At 39.1% G+C, this 14,097-nt stretch overlaps 3 protein-coding genes across 3 annotated transcripts; 2 read left to right on the top strand and 1 right to left on the bottom strand.

Moving 5' to 3' along the window:
* Positions 1–25: 25 nt before the first annotated feature.
* On the top strand, positions 26–6,893 carry LOC116181333 (DNA-directed RNA polymerase III subunit RPC2). Its single transcript, XM_031501660.1, has 13 exons — positions 26–165; positions 212–366; positions 409–874; positions 2,580–2,894; positions 2,942–3,193; positions 3,243–3,443; positions 3,883–4,510; positions 4,555–4,946; positions 4,993–5,236; positions 6,024–6,167; positions 6,213–6,414; positions 6,465–6,578; positions 6,623–6,893. Exons 1-13 carry the CDS (start codon positions 73–75, stop codon positions 6,840–6,842), a joined length of 3,426 nt encoding a protein of 1,141 aa, XP_031357520.1. The 5' UTR covers positions 26–72; the 3' UTR covers positions 6,843–6,893.
* On the bottom strand, positions 6,830–9,186 carry LOC116181355 (tRNA-dihydrouridine(47) synthase [NAD(P)(+)]-like). Its single transcript, XM_031501698.1, has 5 exons — positions 9,061–9,186; positions 8,690–9,006; positions 8,401–8,642; positions 7,529–8,053; positions 6,830–7,480 (listed from the first exon to the last, which is right to left on the bottom strand). The coding sequence occupies exons 1-5, from the start codon at positions 9,093–9,095 to the stop codon at positions 6,872–6,874; spliced, it is 1,728 nt and encodes a 575-aa protein (XP_031357558.1). The 5' UTR covers positions 9,096–9,186; the 3' UTR covers positions 6,830–6,871.
* LOC116181348 (protein smg8) lies at positions 9,171–14,077 on the top strand. Its single transcript, XM_031501685.1, has 6 exons — positions 9,171–9,286; positions 9,338–9,467; positions 9,513–10,012; positions 10,781–11,454; positions 13,027–13,814; positions 13,862–14,077. Exons 1-6 carry the CDS (start codon positions 9,243–9,245, stop codon positions 14,042–14,044), a joined length of 2,319 nt encoding a protein of 772 aa, XP_031357545.1. The 5' UTR covers positions 9,171–9,242; the 3' UTR covers positions 14,045–14,077.
* The last annotated feature ends 20 nt before the right edge of the window (positions 14,078–14,097 follow it).

Below are 14,097 nucleotides of genomic sequence, written 5' to 3'. Positions count from 1 at the left end.
AGATGATTCTAACCACAACAAACAATGTGAAATAACCTAACATTCTTAAGTTGTGTTTTTTAAAACTTAATTATGGGCGAGTACGCCGATTTAATAAATAAAAACAAATTAAACGACGTCTTCAGTGATCCTACGAATTACAGTAAACCAATTAAAGAAATTCACGTAGGTCTTACCTTCACCTAGGCGATCATTCACATGTGTATTGTAGGAGAAATGGAAGTTAGTACCGGCCTTTCTGAAAGTGAAGGGTTTAGTAAAACAACACATAGACTCATTCAATTACTTCATAAATGTCGAAATAAAGAAGATCGTAGAAGCGAACGCGAAAGTAACGTGCGACGCTGATCCTCTATTCTACCTTAAGTAAGAACTTATTAGTAATACTGTCGTTAAGTCTACCTTTAGGTACGTAAATGTTTATGTTGGGACGCCTGATGTCGACGAAGGTTTTAATATAAGTAAACCTGTTACACCACACGAATGTAGATTGCGCGATATGACTTATTCGGCACCCATCACCGTAGACATAGAGTACGCGAGAGGAAACCAAAGAGTCGCCAAGACAGGGTTATTAATAGGCCGAATGCCGATAATGTTACGTTCGTCTAATTGCGTCTTGTCGAATAAATCCGAATACGAGCTGGCAAAAATGAACGAATGTCCTCTTGATCCGGGCGGGTACTTTGTCGTTAAAGGGCAGGAGAAGGTCATATTGATTCAAGAGCAGCTGTTAAAAAATCGGATGATTGTCGAAGAGTCAAAGTTCGGAATTCAGTGCCAAGTGACCAGTTCGACGCACGAAAAGAAATCGCGAACGATAGTATTCGTGAAAGGGACAAAGTATTATATGGCACATAACAGCTTTACTGATGTAAGTTATTCGTTAGCTGCTCTAATGCTGTTTTTAATTACAAGCTGTGCTGAAGGATTTGGCAATTTATATGCAGTAGGTCAGTTGCCTGTGGAAAACAATTAAATACCATCTTAGCTTCTCTGTGCTTCATTTTTATTTGCCTTAGTGGGAGATAAAAATATGAAGACAGGAGTTGGTCCTCCTAGCCTAGATATTTTTTTGTATTTTTTCTTCTGCCATTGTTGCCTGTTTAGGAAAACCCATCTTGGCAACAAACAACTATTTTAAATTCTGATCGCCAAGTGCAGAGCCAAAGTTTGGCAAGCTTCTTCTTCCTTGATCAGAATTAGTTGCTATACACACGCTTTATCAAAAGTTAAAATTCAATTGCTAAGGTGAGGGCTGCTGTGATAGGCTTCTAATATCGTAACAAACAACATATAAAAATCAGATTAAAAAAAATACTTTTGAAATTTCATAATTTTTGTCAATTTAAAAAATGTTGCCTAGTGAAACATTCATACCTGGCTCACCTGAGCAACTGTTGGGCCCACCTTGCCGCACTTAATGAGACGCCATCTCATGAATGGAAGGTATAAGGTGTTATATTATGGAATAACTAACTACTCGGCAAAATTTCAGATTTTATCATATAGATACAGCCCAGGTTACGCGCCACTGGCTCTCAGACTAAATAGTTTTTATCCAAAATTATTAGCCACCCCTTTTGGTCACACATAAGGGTAGGTTGAAAAAATTTGATGATTCATATTTTCTTGTTTGTTTATTTTACCTATTTTGAGGTACTTATTTATAGATTGCCTGCATAAGAAATATAACAGAATTATCATAAAAATCGAATTAAAAAACAACAAAACAGCAAATTTTAATGGTCTATTCCATAAATCTGTAACAAGGATTAGGCAAGGAAATGTTTCATACAATCTTTGCAATAAATTAGTCACAGTCAACGTACCAATAAAAAACAAACTAAGTAGACAATCCTTTCTTAAAGTGATTTCTTAAAAAATTTTGCCAAGGTATACGAGACTGTGTGCAAAAATATTGAAACTAAAGTTGGAGACAATTATACAGTGTGTCTACTTAAGTTGGCAACATATGGAACACTTTTTTATTATAAGTTTTTTGAAAAAAAGGTCTTCTTTAGTCCTGCTTGTTTCAAAACTATAAAGGCACCATTTAGTTTTTCTTTAAAATGCGAGGTTGTCTAATAAATTGAAAAAAAACCTGTCTTGCAACATTAAAATTTTGACTTTAGAGTACTAAATTAACAGATAAAATCAAGTATCACAGTTCTATAGCAATATGCGATGTTTGCCTTTGCTAGAAGCATCTGTGGTTAAAATTTCAAACAAATATCTCGATAACTAAGACAGTTGTGACGTTTACAATATGAGATACGTTTGCTTTTACTAAAAGCATCTTTCTTTGGTTAAAATGTCAAAGAAATACCTCCATAAATAAAAGAAAGTTGGGCATTGCGCATGCGCACATCTGATTTTTAGTATATGCAATATGTTTGCCTTTACTCACGATACACTTACTTACTAAACGGTGTCTATACAAATTCGAATAAAAACAAGAATATTTACTTGTCTCTATCTAATCTCTAAAAAAATCCATTTGCAACATTGCCAAATCAAGATAGCTTGTAATTAAAGAGGGTATTGACTGTGCCAATTAGTTCGCATCTTTGTTTTAGCCCATTCCTGTATCAATCATATTTAAAGCAATGGGAATTACAAGCGATCAGGAAATTTGCTCGTACGTCTGTCCTCAAGATATCAGTAAATTCGCGCCCACCTTAGAAGAATGCCACAATTTGAATATTTACACAACAGAAAACGCCGTTAGGTATCTCGGCACGAAACTGGTCGCCAAACGTTTCGTAACATCCGCAACAAAATATAAGTCGCCGGCGGATGAAGCGCGTGATATGCTAGCGACAACAGTTTTGGCTCACATTCCCGTCGAACAATACGATTTTCAGACTAAAGCAATTTATTTAGCATTAATGGTTTGCACTTTCGCTCGTAGCGCACACTGATTGACTTGGTATTGCAGGTGAAGCGAGTCATAGATGCACAAAATAATAAACAGGCAATCGACGACCGCGATTACTATGGCAATAAACGGTTGGAGTTGGCCGGCTCGTTACTATCCCTTATGTTTGAAGATGTCTTCAAACGTTTCAATTGGGATTTAAAGTCGATAGCGGAGAAGACGATTCCGAAAATACGGGCGAGCCAGTTTGACGTGATCAAGTACATGAGATCGGATTTAATTACAAATTGTCTCGTGTTTGCCATATCCACGGTATTTGTTATTTCAGTCGGTCGAGTAATTTTTTTACAGTAGTCTGTAGGGAAATTGGACTATTAAACGTTTCCGGATGGAACGTCAGGGTGTCACACAAGTTTTGTCCAGGTTAAGTTATATTTCCGCCTTAGGGATGATGACGAGAATCAATTCTCAGTTTGAGAAGACTAGGAAAGTGTCAGGACCACGTTCTCTACAACCCAGCCAGTGGGGTATGCTGTGTCCAAGCGATACACCTGAAGGAGAGGTAAAGTGTACTAGCTAACTGTTTACAACAACTCATAAACAAATTGCCAATTACCTGAGCATGGCTGTATTTTGATATTGTCAGCAAACTAGTGTCCTAAATTTAGATGATTGAGAGAGTATCATTATTGATACATTAAGCAATGTTACGCCAGCGTTTATTGTTTTGCAGGTTTTGCGGCCGATCCATTGAACTATACTACTTATACAATCATTATCATTAGTTCACTATCATTAGATCATAAAGACACTGGACGATTTTAATGCGATATTTCCATTCAAATGTTCTTTAATAATGCCTTCGGCTCGTACGGAATTACTCGAGCATGACGGGCGAGATGATTTTATTCCCGTGCAAAACATGTAGTGTGTATACCGGGCGATAAGAAGTCGCTTCAAAAATTTTGTAGTACCTCATTTTCAACATTGTTACGTTATAGGCATGCGGACTGGTAAAAAACTTGGCGTTAATGACGCACATCACCACTGAAGGAGACGACTACCCTCTCATTCGATTAGCCATGAATACCGGTGTACGAAATATTAATTTAATTGGAGGAGAATCTTTGCACTCAGCTGTTAATTACATAGTATTTTTAAATGGTAATATTTTGGGTGTGACCAAGGAGCATAAGTATCTACTAGATTCGTTTCGTATGTGGCGAAGAGCGGGAAAAATTTCGCAATACGTGTCGGTTTATTTAAATAAAAGTCAGCGGTGTATCTACATTAGTTCAGACGGTGGAAGGCTGTGTAGACCGTATATTATCGTGAAAAATGGTACACCGTTAGTAACATCAAAGCATATAAGCGATATGGAGAAAGGCATAGGAGTTATTCGAAGTTTTGAGGACTTCATCCATCGAGGTTTGATTGAATTTCTGGACGTAAATGAAGAAAATGACAGTTTCATTGCTTGCTATGAGCACAATATCACAATGCAAACGACACATTTAGAGATCGCAACTTTCACTCTGTTGGGAGTGTGTGCCGGTCTTATTCCCTACCCTCATCACAATCAATCGCCAAGAAACACCTACCAGTGTGCTATGGGAAAACAAGCTATGGGTAAGCGAGTATGCTAATTTTGTAACGTAATTAAAGAACTTTAGGAACAATCGGGTATAATCAACGAAATCGCATTGACACGTTACTCTACAGTTTGGTTTATCCCCAACCGCCGATCGTTAAGACTAAAACAATAGAAATGGTGCACTTCGACAAACTTCCCGCTGGACAAAACGCTACGGTGGCGGTAATGAGTTACAGCGGTTACGACATTGAAGACGCTTTAATAGTAAATAAAGCCTCAATCGATAGGGGCTTCGGGAGGTGCTTGGTGTACAGAAACGCGAAGTGTTTCTTAAAACGTTACGCCAATCAAACATTCGACAGAATTCAGGGCCCATTAATCGATCCCGTTAATAACAAAGTGATATGGAAACATAAAATATTAGACTCGGATGGTATCGTTGCGCCAGGAGAGTTAGTGGAAAATCGACAGGTTTGTTCAAGGCAGGATAAGTGGTCTTTTTAAGGTATGTTGGTAGGTGCTTGTGAATAAGTCGATGCCAGTTATATCGACGGTTCCCGGAACAACTCCCGGCTCGAGTAATGTGGATTATAAAGACGTCGCGGCGTCATATAGGAATGTCGAACCAAGTTATATCGAAAAAGTCATGGTGTCGACGAACGAAGAGGATTCGGGGCTAATTAAAATTCTGCTGAGGCAGACGAGGCGGCCGGAAATCGGCGATAAATTTAGTTCGAGGCATGGTCAGAAGGGAGTGGTTGGTAAGTAATGTTTGTATATAATAATAATGTCTTTTGTTAAATCACCCTAATCACATTAAGTAAAACGAATAACTAAATAATAAATACTACATACGGTGTAGGGGTTTATCATAAATCGCTAGTTAATAATAATAATAATAATGCATTTATTTTCATAACATAACAAATTAGAAACAAAGGCTGAGAGTGTAATAAGGTGACCAATGCACATACCTAAATGTAAAGTAAAAAAAAAACAAATGAATATCGCAAAGTTAGTAAATAATGCAAATTGGTAAATTTTAATGGAACGCCCCGTATATTTTTCAAAAATTAAATAAGTAGATCTGTTGTTTCAGATTTCTAAAATATATACAGTGCGTCCGAGATAAGAGGGTCACCTCTATATCTCTTTTATTTGACGAGATGCGAAAAACTTGTCATTTATAATTTTATATGTGACATTACGATCTATCCGATCGCATATTCAAACTTCCGGTTGATGCTACTTCAAAACAAAACATTGAACAAGTTACTGTAGGCCTTTTCTGTGTAATATGGCACATGGCATACTAGATTTCATAAGTTTTTTAGATATTGAATGTGAATCACGAATTTCTCCATTTTTTTGTATATCAACCATATGCATATTTTATGTTGCCGTACAGAAAATTGATTGCTCTTTTCAAAAAACATAGGCATTGCGTTTAAAAAACAAGTGTTGCATCGATTTCCTGTTATTTTAGTTATTTAGGTGACCCTCTTATCTCGAACGCACTGTATATGTTGACATTTGCTATTATTAAAGGGCTAGTGGTAGAGCAGGAAGATATGCCATTCAACGAATATGGCATTTGCCCGGACATCATCATGAATCCTCACGGTTTTCCATCCCGTATGACCGTGGGTAAGTTAATCGAATTGTTGGCGGGTAAAGCGGGGCTGGTTGAAGGTAACTAGCATGTCATACATACAGACGTTACAATATTGTTTTTAGGTAAATTTCATTACGGTACTGCTTTCGATGGGTCAAAGGTGGAGGACGTCAGCGCAGAATTGGTTAAGCACGGTTTTAATTATCAGGGAAAGGATGTGTTCTATTCAGGAATCACGGGTGAGCCTCTAGAGGCGTACATTTATTCTGGGCCAGTCTACTACCAGAAATTGAAGCACATGGTGCAAGATAAAATGCACGCAAGGTAAGTTCAGTGGTTAAATTTGCCTGTCTTGAGGTTGGCGTTTGTTAAAGGGCGCGAGGACCCAGGGCTGTACTCACCAGACAACCGACGGAGGGTAGGAGTAGGGATGGTGGTTTACGTTTAGGGGAGATGGAACGTGATTGTCTCATTGGCTATGGTGCAAGGTAATGAAAGGACTTACAATACAAATACTAACGAATTATTGCAGTATGATGTTAGTTGAACGTTTAATGGTCTCTAGTGATCAGTGCGAGGTGGATATATGCAATCATTGTGGCCGGTTAGGCTATTGTGGTTGGTGCAACAGCTGTAAAAGTTCCGGACACGTCTCGACCATCACGATGCCATATGCCTGTAAACTCTTACTCACAGAGCTTCAAGCTATGAATGTAACAGCAAGACTGACATTAACACATTATTGTCAATAGAATTTATTTAATTGTTTTTACACTTGTACTCAAGTATACGAGTTACTTTTATGTTTTGGTAAAAACTGAAAGCCTTCGGGAACTTTTCCTAACAACATTTCACTTATTTTGATCCAATCGGATGCGGCAGACGACGCCATTAACGTTTCCAAATCGTCGCGCCCATGGAAACGTGGCGGCCTCTCATTAATTTTTTGAGGCGGCCTTTCCAGTAAAGCAACCGGTATATACCTATACAAAAAGGATAACCACTCTAAAAGAAAACGTCTCGTATTCTCTACTCCTTTCGTATCCGAACCCCAATGCTCCAAGCCGTAGTTAACATATTTTTTTATGATATCGAACCTTTCTGCGCTGGAAATATCCCATAGCTTTTGCTCTTTGATCTCTGTAAATATCCAAGGTTTTATTAGGGCACCTCTTCCGATCATCACTCCTGTTAATTCGGGACAACTCTCCCGTGCAGTCTTGTAATCTTCATAGCTGAGTATATCTCCATTTCCGACAACCGGCAGAGGCACAGCAGCCTGGGCGCAGCGCCCGATGTACTGCCAGTCGGCCAACTTCGTGTAACGTTGCTCTCTGGATCTACCATGGATCGTTACCATACTCGCACCCCACTCACCAAATTTGGGAATCTGCAAATGGCGCATGAACGCGTGCGTTTACCAATTTGTGCATATTACCAAATCATGCGCGATACTCTCAGTACTATACACACCTGTGCGCGTTTTAACAGTTAAAGGTATACTAAGCACTTGACTCAAAGACCGTACACACGCCTCAAGAACTCGCGGCCTTCGCAATAAACCGCACCCACCCCCTTCTCTATACACCAACTCGATTGGACAGCCCAAATTCAAATCGATAAAGTCGATTTCTGTCTCCTTCTCTAACATTTGCCCACATTTCGTTAACAAATGTGGATTGTTGGCACAAAGCTGAACTCCGAACACCTTCTCTGTGTGATGCCTTTTAACTAACGCCCACTCCTGTGGCAAACCCTGCAGAAGAGACGAGCACATTGCCATTTCGCCACAGGTAATGTCGGCACCGTACTCCTTACAAATACGTCTGAAGGGTAGATTGCCTACGGTCGTTAAGGGGCTCAATAAGAGCTTATCCTTCCAGTCTAGGGATTTTTTTTCTCGACTCAGTGTTTTTATGATGTCTTCGTCGGTAATGGAACCGGAGTTGGTGCTGTTCTTTTTCTGAAATGGTAGGATTCATTATTATTGTGTAGCAATATAACATGGGTAAAGCAATGAAAATGATACAAGTGGAATTTCACCCCTTTGCTGAGAACCATTGTGCTGACTATATAGATGATATCAGCATAGTTTACTTGAGCTCTACTACATACCCCAAAACTCACCATCGCTAAGAATATAATACTGTCACAAAATACAGGAGCCATTATTAATAAAAAAAAAATTATTGTTAGTGTTAATTCCATATGCTGGTACTCTCTTTATCCACATTATAGATACAATCAACTTTTGTTGTGAAATTTTCTTGTTTACAGTAATAAATTATTTCATTTCATTATTTCAATTACCTGCAAATCATTATATCGAACAATCTTCTCAGCAAATTTAAAATCATAATTCCGTTTCTTTAGCAAATTTTGTAGATCGTGAGATAACTGATTAACTGTACGTTCAGGTATTTGAAGATGCTCTTTTTGCTTCTCTTCGTTGACAATATTGAAGCCATCTGATGTTACATGCTCTTTACCGAATCTACAAGTTAGCCCCCTCACACAAAATCCGGCCGTATTAAAGTTATAACACTGGTCACCTAAAGATATACAATGAAAATTTAGACAAAACTACATTAACTGATACCGATATCGACAGGCTTCGAATTTAGATATTCCTGGATGTCGTGCATAAAAAAACATTTTTGCTTATTGCACGTTGGTAGCTCCTTTCCTACGGCAGTGTTAATTAATGAATTGCATAACTCTTTCTCTTTGTTTTGCTTGAAAACGGGTCGAGATTTATTCTGCCCGTGTAATTTTCGCTTCTCTTTCTTTGACAAACGAGGTTTCTTTGCGTCAGGCTCAACAGTATCTCCCTCATTTTTACTGTGGATTTCCTCTTTGTCTTTGGCTGGTGCACAGTCGGGGGCTACTTTAGGTTGATGTTCTTCGATTATGTATCTAAAAATTCCAGTGCTATTATTATGACCGGACGTGGAGTTTTGGAATACTTGCTCTGGTTTTATTAAACAAACTCCTGATAAACTCATTATTATTGTTTATAACCTAACAAATTCACAAAACACATGTCAAACATCAATTGGTCGCATTCAGTGAAACATCTGCATCTGAACGCACCCAATTAGTGTTTACATTTTAAATCATAACCTCAAATTGTCACGGGGAGATCCACAGATATGAATATAAAAACATTTATTGTGCCCGAAATTGTAGCATATTTGTAAGATAAATTTTAACTTGTTGTACTTATGATGCATATATTAATCTACAGGAAAAATGTTGCAACGTTAACGGAGAAAGTTGTTGTTGTTTCCATTATCGGAAAAAGCGCATATAACGCAAATTTGAAAGTGAAATCCTTGTGTCGTATGTTTTCCGAAGACAACATCAGCTCAAGAGACGTACGTAAATTAATCTACTTATTAAACGTAACACGACCGTTACAGCACACAATTGAAGGGTATTACGATCCAGTAGACCACATAATTTACCTCCACGTTCACAGTTTACTGGATACAGATGCGCTAATTAAGCATTACGATGATATAGTCAAGCGGTGTCAAGAAGAAGGCAAAAATGATGATTTTTTGACAGTCTACAACGAAATAAAGAGTACTTTTGCCCAGATGTTACTAGTGCTCTTCTATGTAAGCCACATAGTTGTTCTCTCACATCCGTCATCGTCCTTTGATGTGAACTACATTCAATATTTTAAAGCAATCGATCAGCTTAGGCAAAAACTAAGTGGTCAGATATCGGATTGTCTTCGCGAGATCGACGGGATTAGTTTAGACTGGATAAATAATTGTCGTCCGTGTACGCCCCGGCTTCTGTTTTACTTCGAGAGGTGTCCCAAAGGTGTAACAAATATTAAAAAGTTAGAGCACGACATTGAAGATCGCATTTATCATATTTTGAGAAAAATTCGTATTATTAGCAGTACAAAGTAAGATGTGATGGTCCAGGGGTCTACCCCTACTAGATAATTTTTTTTCTCTCGTTTGCACTAAACCTTGGTTTCTTAAGGTTCTAATTTTCGTTTTTATTATTTTTTTGAATTTGAAGTTTCAGTTCTTTAGTCTGTAAAACTGTGCGAATGATCAAAGCCTATTTTTGCACATGACATTTACGATACCCAGATTAAATCATGGCTTTAAATTCTTCATGATACAACCAAATTAATAAAAAATGAAAAAAAAAGGTTTTCACCTTAATGTGCGATATGATTGTCTTTACTAGAAGAATTTTTGGGTAAAATTAAAAAAAAATATCATTAATTAAGAAAGTTGACATTGCGCACATTAATTGTCAAGATTTTTCTTTGTTGAGATGCCAGAGCTGTAAGCTAAAGGCGCTAAAAAAACTGCAGCTTTCGGTGCTGAGCTCTCAAACCCTCGTAGGGTCAGACAAACAAAGTTCATGTTATTAGAAACATTGAAAAAACAATTGAATGGCGCATTATGACACACAATCACGAACTTGCACACAATCCAACTACTATCACATCTGCTTATGCCAATTTTATCCTTGTTTGCTGCTGTACTGTTACAAAATGCTGCCAGTAATGCCAAGTAATATTGCGTAATGTCTTAGTCATATCAGAATACCAATAATTTCGTGCTATACACTACGCTAATCCTTATTAATTTGTGTCAGTGGTGGTAGACCCCTCTGTGAAGTTGGGCACTTCATATTGATGGACGTTTGATTTTAGTACTTCCTCTTTGTTTGCCATTCCCCCAAATGAGGAATTTGTGTATATGTCCGAAGAGGAGCAGGTCGATCGGTTGGGTCATGCCGTTAGAAGCTTAATTCTGGGCTGTCAACCGGGGGCCATGCTGCAAGTGGAAGTTCCTTATTGCAGTCAGCCGGATATTGGGCGCAGTTTTAAGAGCTTCTTGCAGGTGCACATACAGCACGCACGTAGTAAGGGATTTGATGATAATGTTACATCCAGTCGCCATTCTCAGCAATTGCCAGCTTACTTTGAGCTTCCTTCGTTACAACATTGGGCCGAGGCATGCGAAGAAGTATATAAGGTTGTCATGAAGCAAGAAACGATGGCGTCCTTAAGCACAGACACAAGATTTTCCGAGCAGCGTTGCTTGAAGGTATTGCCACTAGCTTTGGCGCGATATCAGGAAAGTGTAGCAATCCACTATACACGTGCTGCACACGAAGCGCGATTGGCCTTAGCATTAGCGTTTTTCGCCGCTCAAGCTAGGGGGCCTCTGTTCCATCAGTACAGTGCACAACTGGTAGCTGATTGCACAGCCTATTGGGAAACTGGCCGGCAGTCATGTGAAGTTGCATCACTAACAGGGAACCCTTGTACTTTACCCAAACATAGTTCTGATCAGGAACATTGTAATACAGTCCGTTACATCGGTTAGTGACTGACTTTCTACACTATAGAGGATCGGTTGATAATTGCTTATAAACTTGCTTTTAAAAGTAGTTGGGTAATTAGTACGGAGCTGTGTGGCGCCACTTAAGTTTCCTGTTATATCAATAAACCACGTTTGTGAATCGTCAAGAACAAGAAGAAAGAGGACGATTTTATCTCTTTTGTCTAGGACGAAATGTTATAATTGATTTCAATAATGCAGATCTTCACCCTCAAAATCTCCAGGGAACTCGCCCCATGCAAATTCGCCCCAGAATACGTGCGCCTGTGGTGCATTCATCCTTGAAAGACTCTTCTCGGAATATTCAGCTCTGGAGAACGCTCCACTAAAAGATTCGCTTTTATGGAAAATACGCCCCTTCTAGAATACTCGTTCGCTAAAAGCTTGCACTAAAAAAAAAATGTACATTCAGAAGAAGATCCGATTTCCTTTTTCTGAAGACTATCAGAAAACTGCCCAGCAAAGGAGGACACGATAATTTCCTTCCTATTACTCCTAGCACTCTCACAGTAGTCTGCCGAAAAAGGTAATAGAATCTTCGGATACTAGAGGGTAGTGGAATACCCCCCAGACTCCTAGTGTTAACTTATCACCCAAATTTTTTGGTCCTTAAATCTTTTGTGTAGTTTTTGGCGAAAAACGTAACACCGGGGGGTGTGGGGTGTACCTCCAGCACACGAAGATCTGATTACCTTTTTCTGAAGACTACCAGAAAAACTTTGCAGCAAAGGAGGACACGATCATTCTCTTTCTACTACTAGCACTCTCACAGTGGCCTTCAGAAAAAGGTAATCGAATCTTTGTATGCTGGGGGGTATTCCAGACCCCCCGGTGCTAATTTCTCACCTAAATCTAGACCCTTTGTGCAGTTTTTGGGGGAAAACGTAGCATATGAAAATCCGATTACCTTTTTTGGAAGACTACCAGAAAAACTCTCCAGCAAGAAGGACTCGATAAGTTTTGCGTGTTACTGCAATTTTTCCCTAATTTCTTTGTATCTTGTATCCGAGATCCCCATGATAGATCCTTATCTTGCACACAGTGTATAAATGTTCACTTAAAATTGGCATCAACGTTCGGTGTAAACGGAAGTGCCACCAACTTCAATACACTTTTGATCAATTTCTCCTATGGAGGTATATTGTAAAATATTCCAAGGTCTCCGTGTCGAGATAAGATATCTGGCAGATGTGGAACACCCTGAATTTGCTACTAGATGCGGACTACTTACTTTCGAAATTTGTGGTTTACAGAAATTAATGGTTTGCTCGTTTGCAGAGAAATCTTACATATAAATCACCTTTTCTCTATAGTGTAAAAACTCGATATGCGCTCATTGACAAAAGTAATGATCGTCTAACAGGTAATGCTGCATAAGCAACCAACCTCCCTATTACAACTGGCTCCGTTAGTGTCTTCAAGGAGGAGATATTTTAATTTGTTGGTTCGCATTTAGAAATTGCACAATATATTCAAATGTTGGTTGCGTATGCTGCAGGATTTACCTATTTGGCGATCATTATTACATATCACTATAAAAATGTATTTGTAGCGGTCTGTGATTGTGGACGTAAACAAGGCACGAGAGATGACCCGTACACCCCCAAACAAGCGAACTTTACATTCTACAATCAATTAGGAAAGGAGTGTACCTGCCACGCGGCGCAACGTCACTTCTTCCCAGTCTTCCAACCATCCATTAAAGAATACACAGCAGCCACGTTAACAGAAAACGACGATACGGTTCTGTCAGACGAGCGCGGCGATTTGACTCCCGATTTAGACAGGAGTCTCGTAAGACAAGCGAGTACAACAGAGTATCTGCCAGGAATGCTCACTTTGAGTTCGCCACCCGGACTCCTACCGTGTTATTCGAGCTGGTCCTTAGTTTACTTGGGCCCATCTTCATTGTACAGTCATAACTTGGGTTTATCAGAGTCCCATCATCCCGGGTTTGTAAACTCAACGAATTATTTGCTGCCTTGGGATGTAACGGTGTATTCGAAGGGGCGTACGTCTTGGCCGCAATTAAGCAAACATTCCTCGAGGGGGCGGCGGCCTCGTGCTAGTAATTCCATGCCACAGTTTACTGTGAAAGTTTTTATTGGCGTGGAATATGAATGTCCAAGAGGACATAGGTTTATGTTAGCTGCACCTGATAAAGTACTGAGGGCGGCTCCAGGGAGTATTGTTAAAGATACAGGTCACAAGATTGCAGAGTCGGACATGCCTCTGTACTTCCCTTGTCCTTGCCGTCAGAGCAAACCATTAACAGCACAATTGATGCGTTTACATGTTGTGACACCAAAATCTCTCGTACACTGCACACTTAACCCCAAGGTAACCTTCCTGGCTGTATTAATCTGTACTTAATAATCTGTTTTAAGGTACAACCTGCACAGGGTGCCCCAATTTTTGTTCCGTCTGTTGAAGGACCTACAGTTCTTTCTCAATCGGCCTACTGGGTAATGCGTTTACCGTACGCTTATGTTTCCGATAAAGAGAGTTATCCTGAAAATATATCAGCACGTCTGCTTTCAGGGGTGTTTGGAGTGTCAGAAGTAGAATAAGTGTAATCTTGTTAATAAATGTTTTGTTATAGACCGATTTATCTTACTACATT

Source organism: Photinus pyralis, unplaced genomic scaffold, assembly GCF_008802855.1.
Source record: "Photinus pyralis isolate 1611_PpyrPB1 unplaced genomic scaffold, Ppyr1.3 Ppyr1.4_LG1, whole genome shotgun sequence".
Classification (NCBI taxonomy): Eukaryota; Metazoa; Arthropoda; class Insecta; order Coleoptera; family Lampyridae; genus Photinus; species Photinus pyralis.
Note: the sequence above shows the minus strand (reverse complement) of the source record. Positions and strands in the feature narration are given on the sequence as shown.

Bases quoted from the DNA above. Each gene is read 5' to 3' on its own strand.
- LOC116181333 (XM_031501660.1), top strand. From the start codon at position 73: ATGGGCGAGTACGCCGATTTAATAAATAAAAACAAATTAAACGACGTC. The intron at 4,511-4,554 runs GTAAGCGAGTAT...AAAGAACTTTAG, and splicing joins TATGGGAAAACAAGCTATGG to GAACAATCGGGTATAATCAA. The intron at 6,415-6,464 runs GTAAGTTCAGTG...CGTTTGTTAAAG, and splicing joins CAAGATAAAATGCACGCAAG to GGCGCGAGGACCCAGGGCTG.
- LOC116181355 (XM_031501698.1), bottom strand. From the start codon at position 9,095: ATGAGTTTATCAGGAGTTTGTTTAATAAAACCAGA. The intron at 9,007-9,060 runs GCAAGTATTCCA...TGGAATTTTTAG, and splicing joins GTTTGTTTAATAAAACCAGA to ATACATAATCGAAGAACATC. The intron at 7,481-7,528 runs GTAATATGCACA...CGCCATTTGCAG, and splicing joins AGAGTATCGCGCATGATTTG to ATTCCCAAATTTGGTGAGTG.
- LOC116181348 (XM_031501685.1), top strand. From the start codon at position 9,243: ATGAATATAAAAACATTTATTGTGCCCGAAATTGTAGCATATTT. The intron at 9,468-9,512 runs GTACGTAAATTA...CGACCGTTACAG, and splicing joins ACAACATCAGCTCAAGAGAC to CACACAATTGAAGGGTATTA. The intron at 11,455-13,026 runs GTTAGTGACTGA...ATGTATTTGTAG, and splicing joins TAATACAGTCCGTTACATCG to CGGTCTGTGATTGTGGACGT.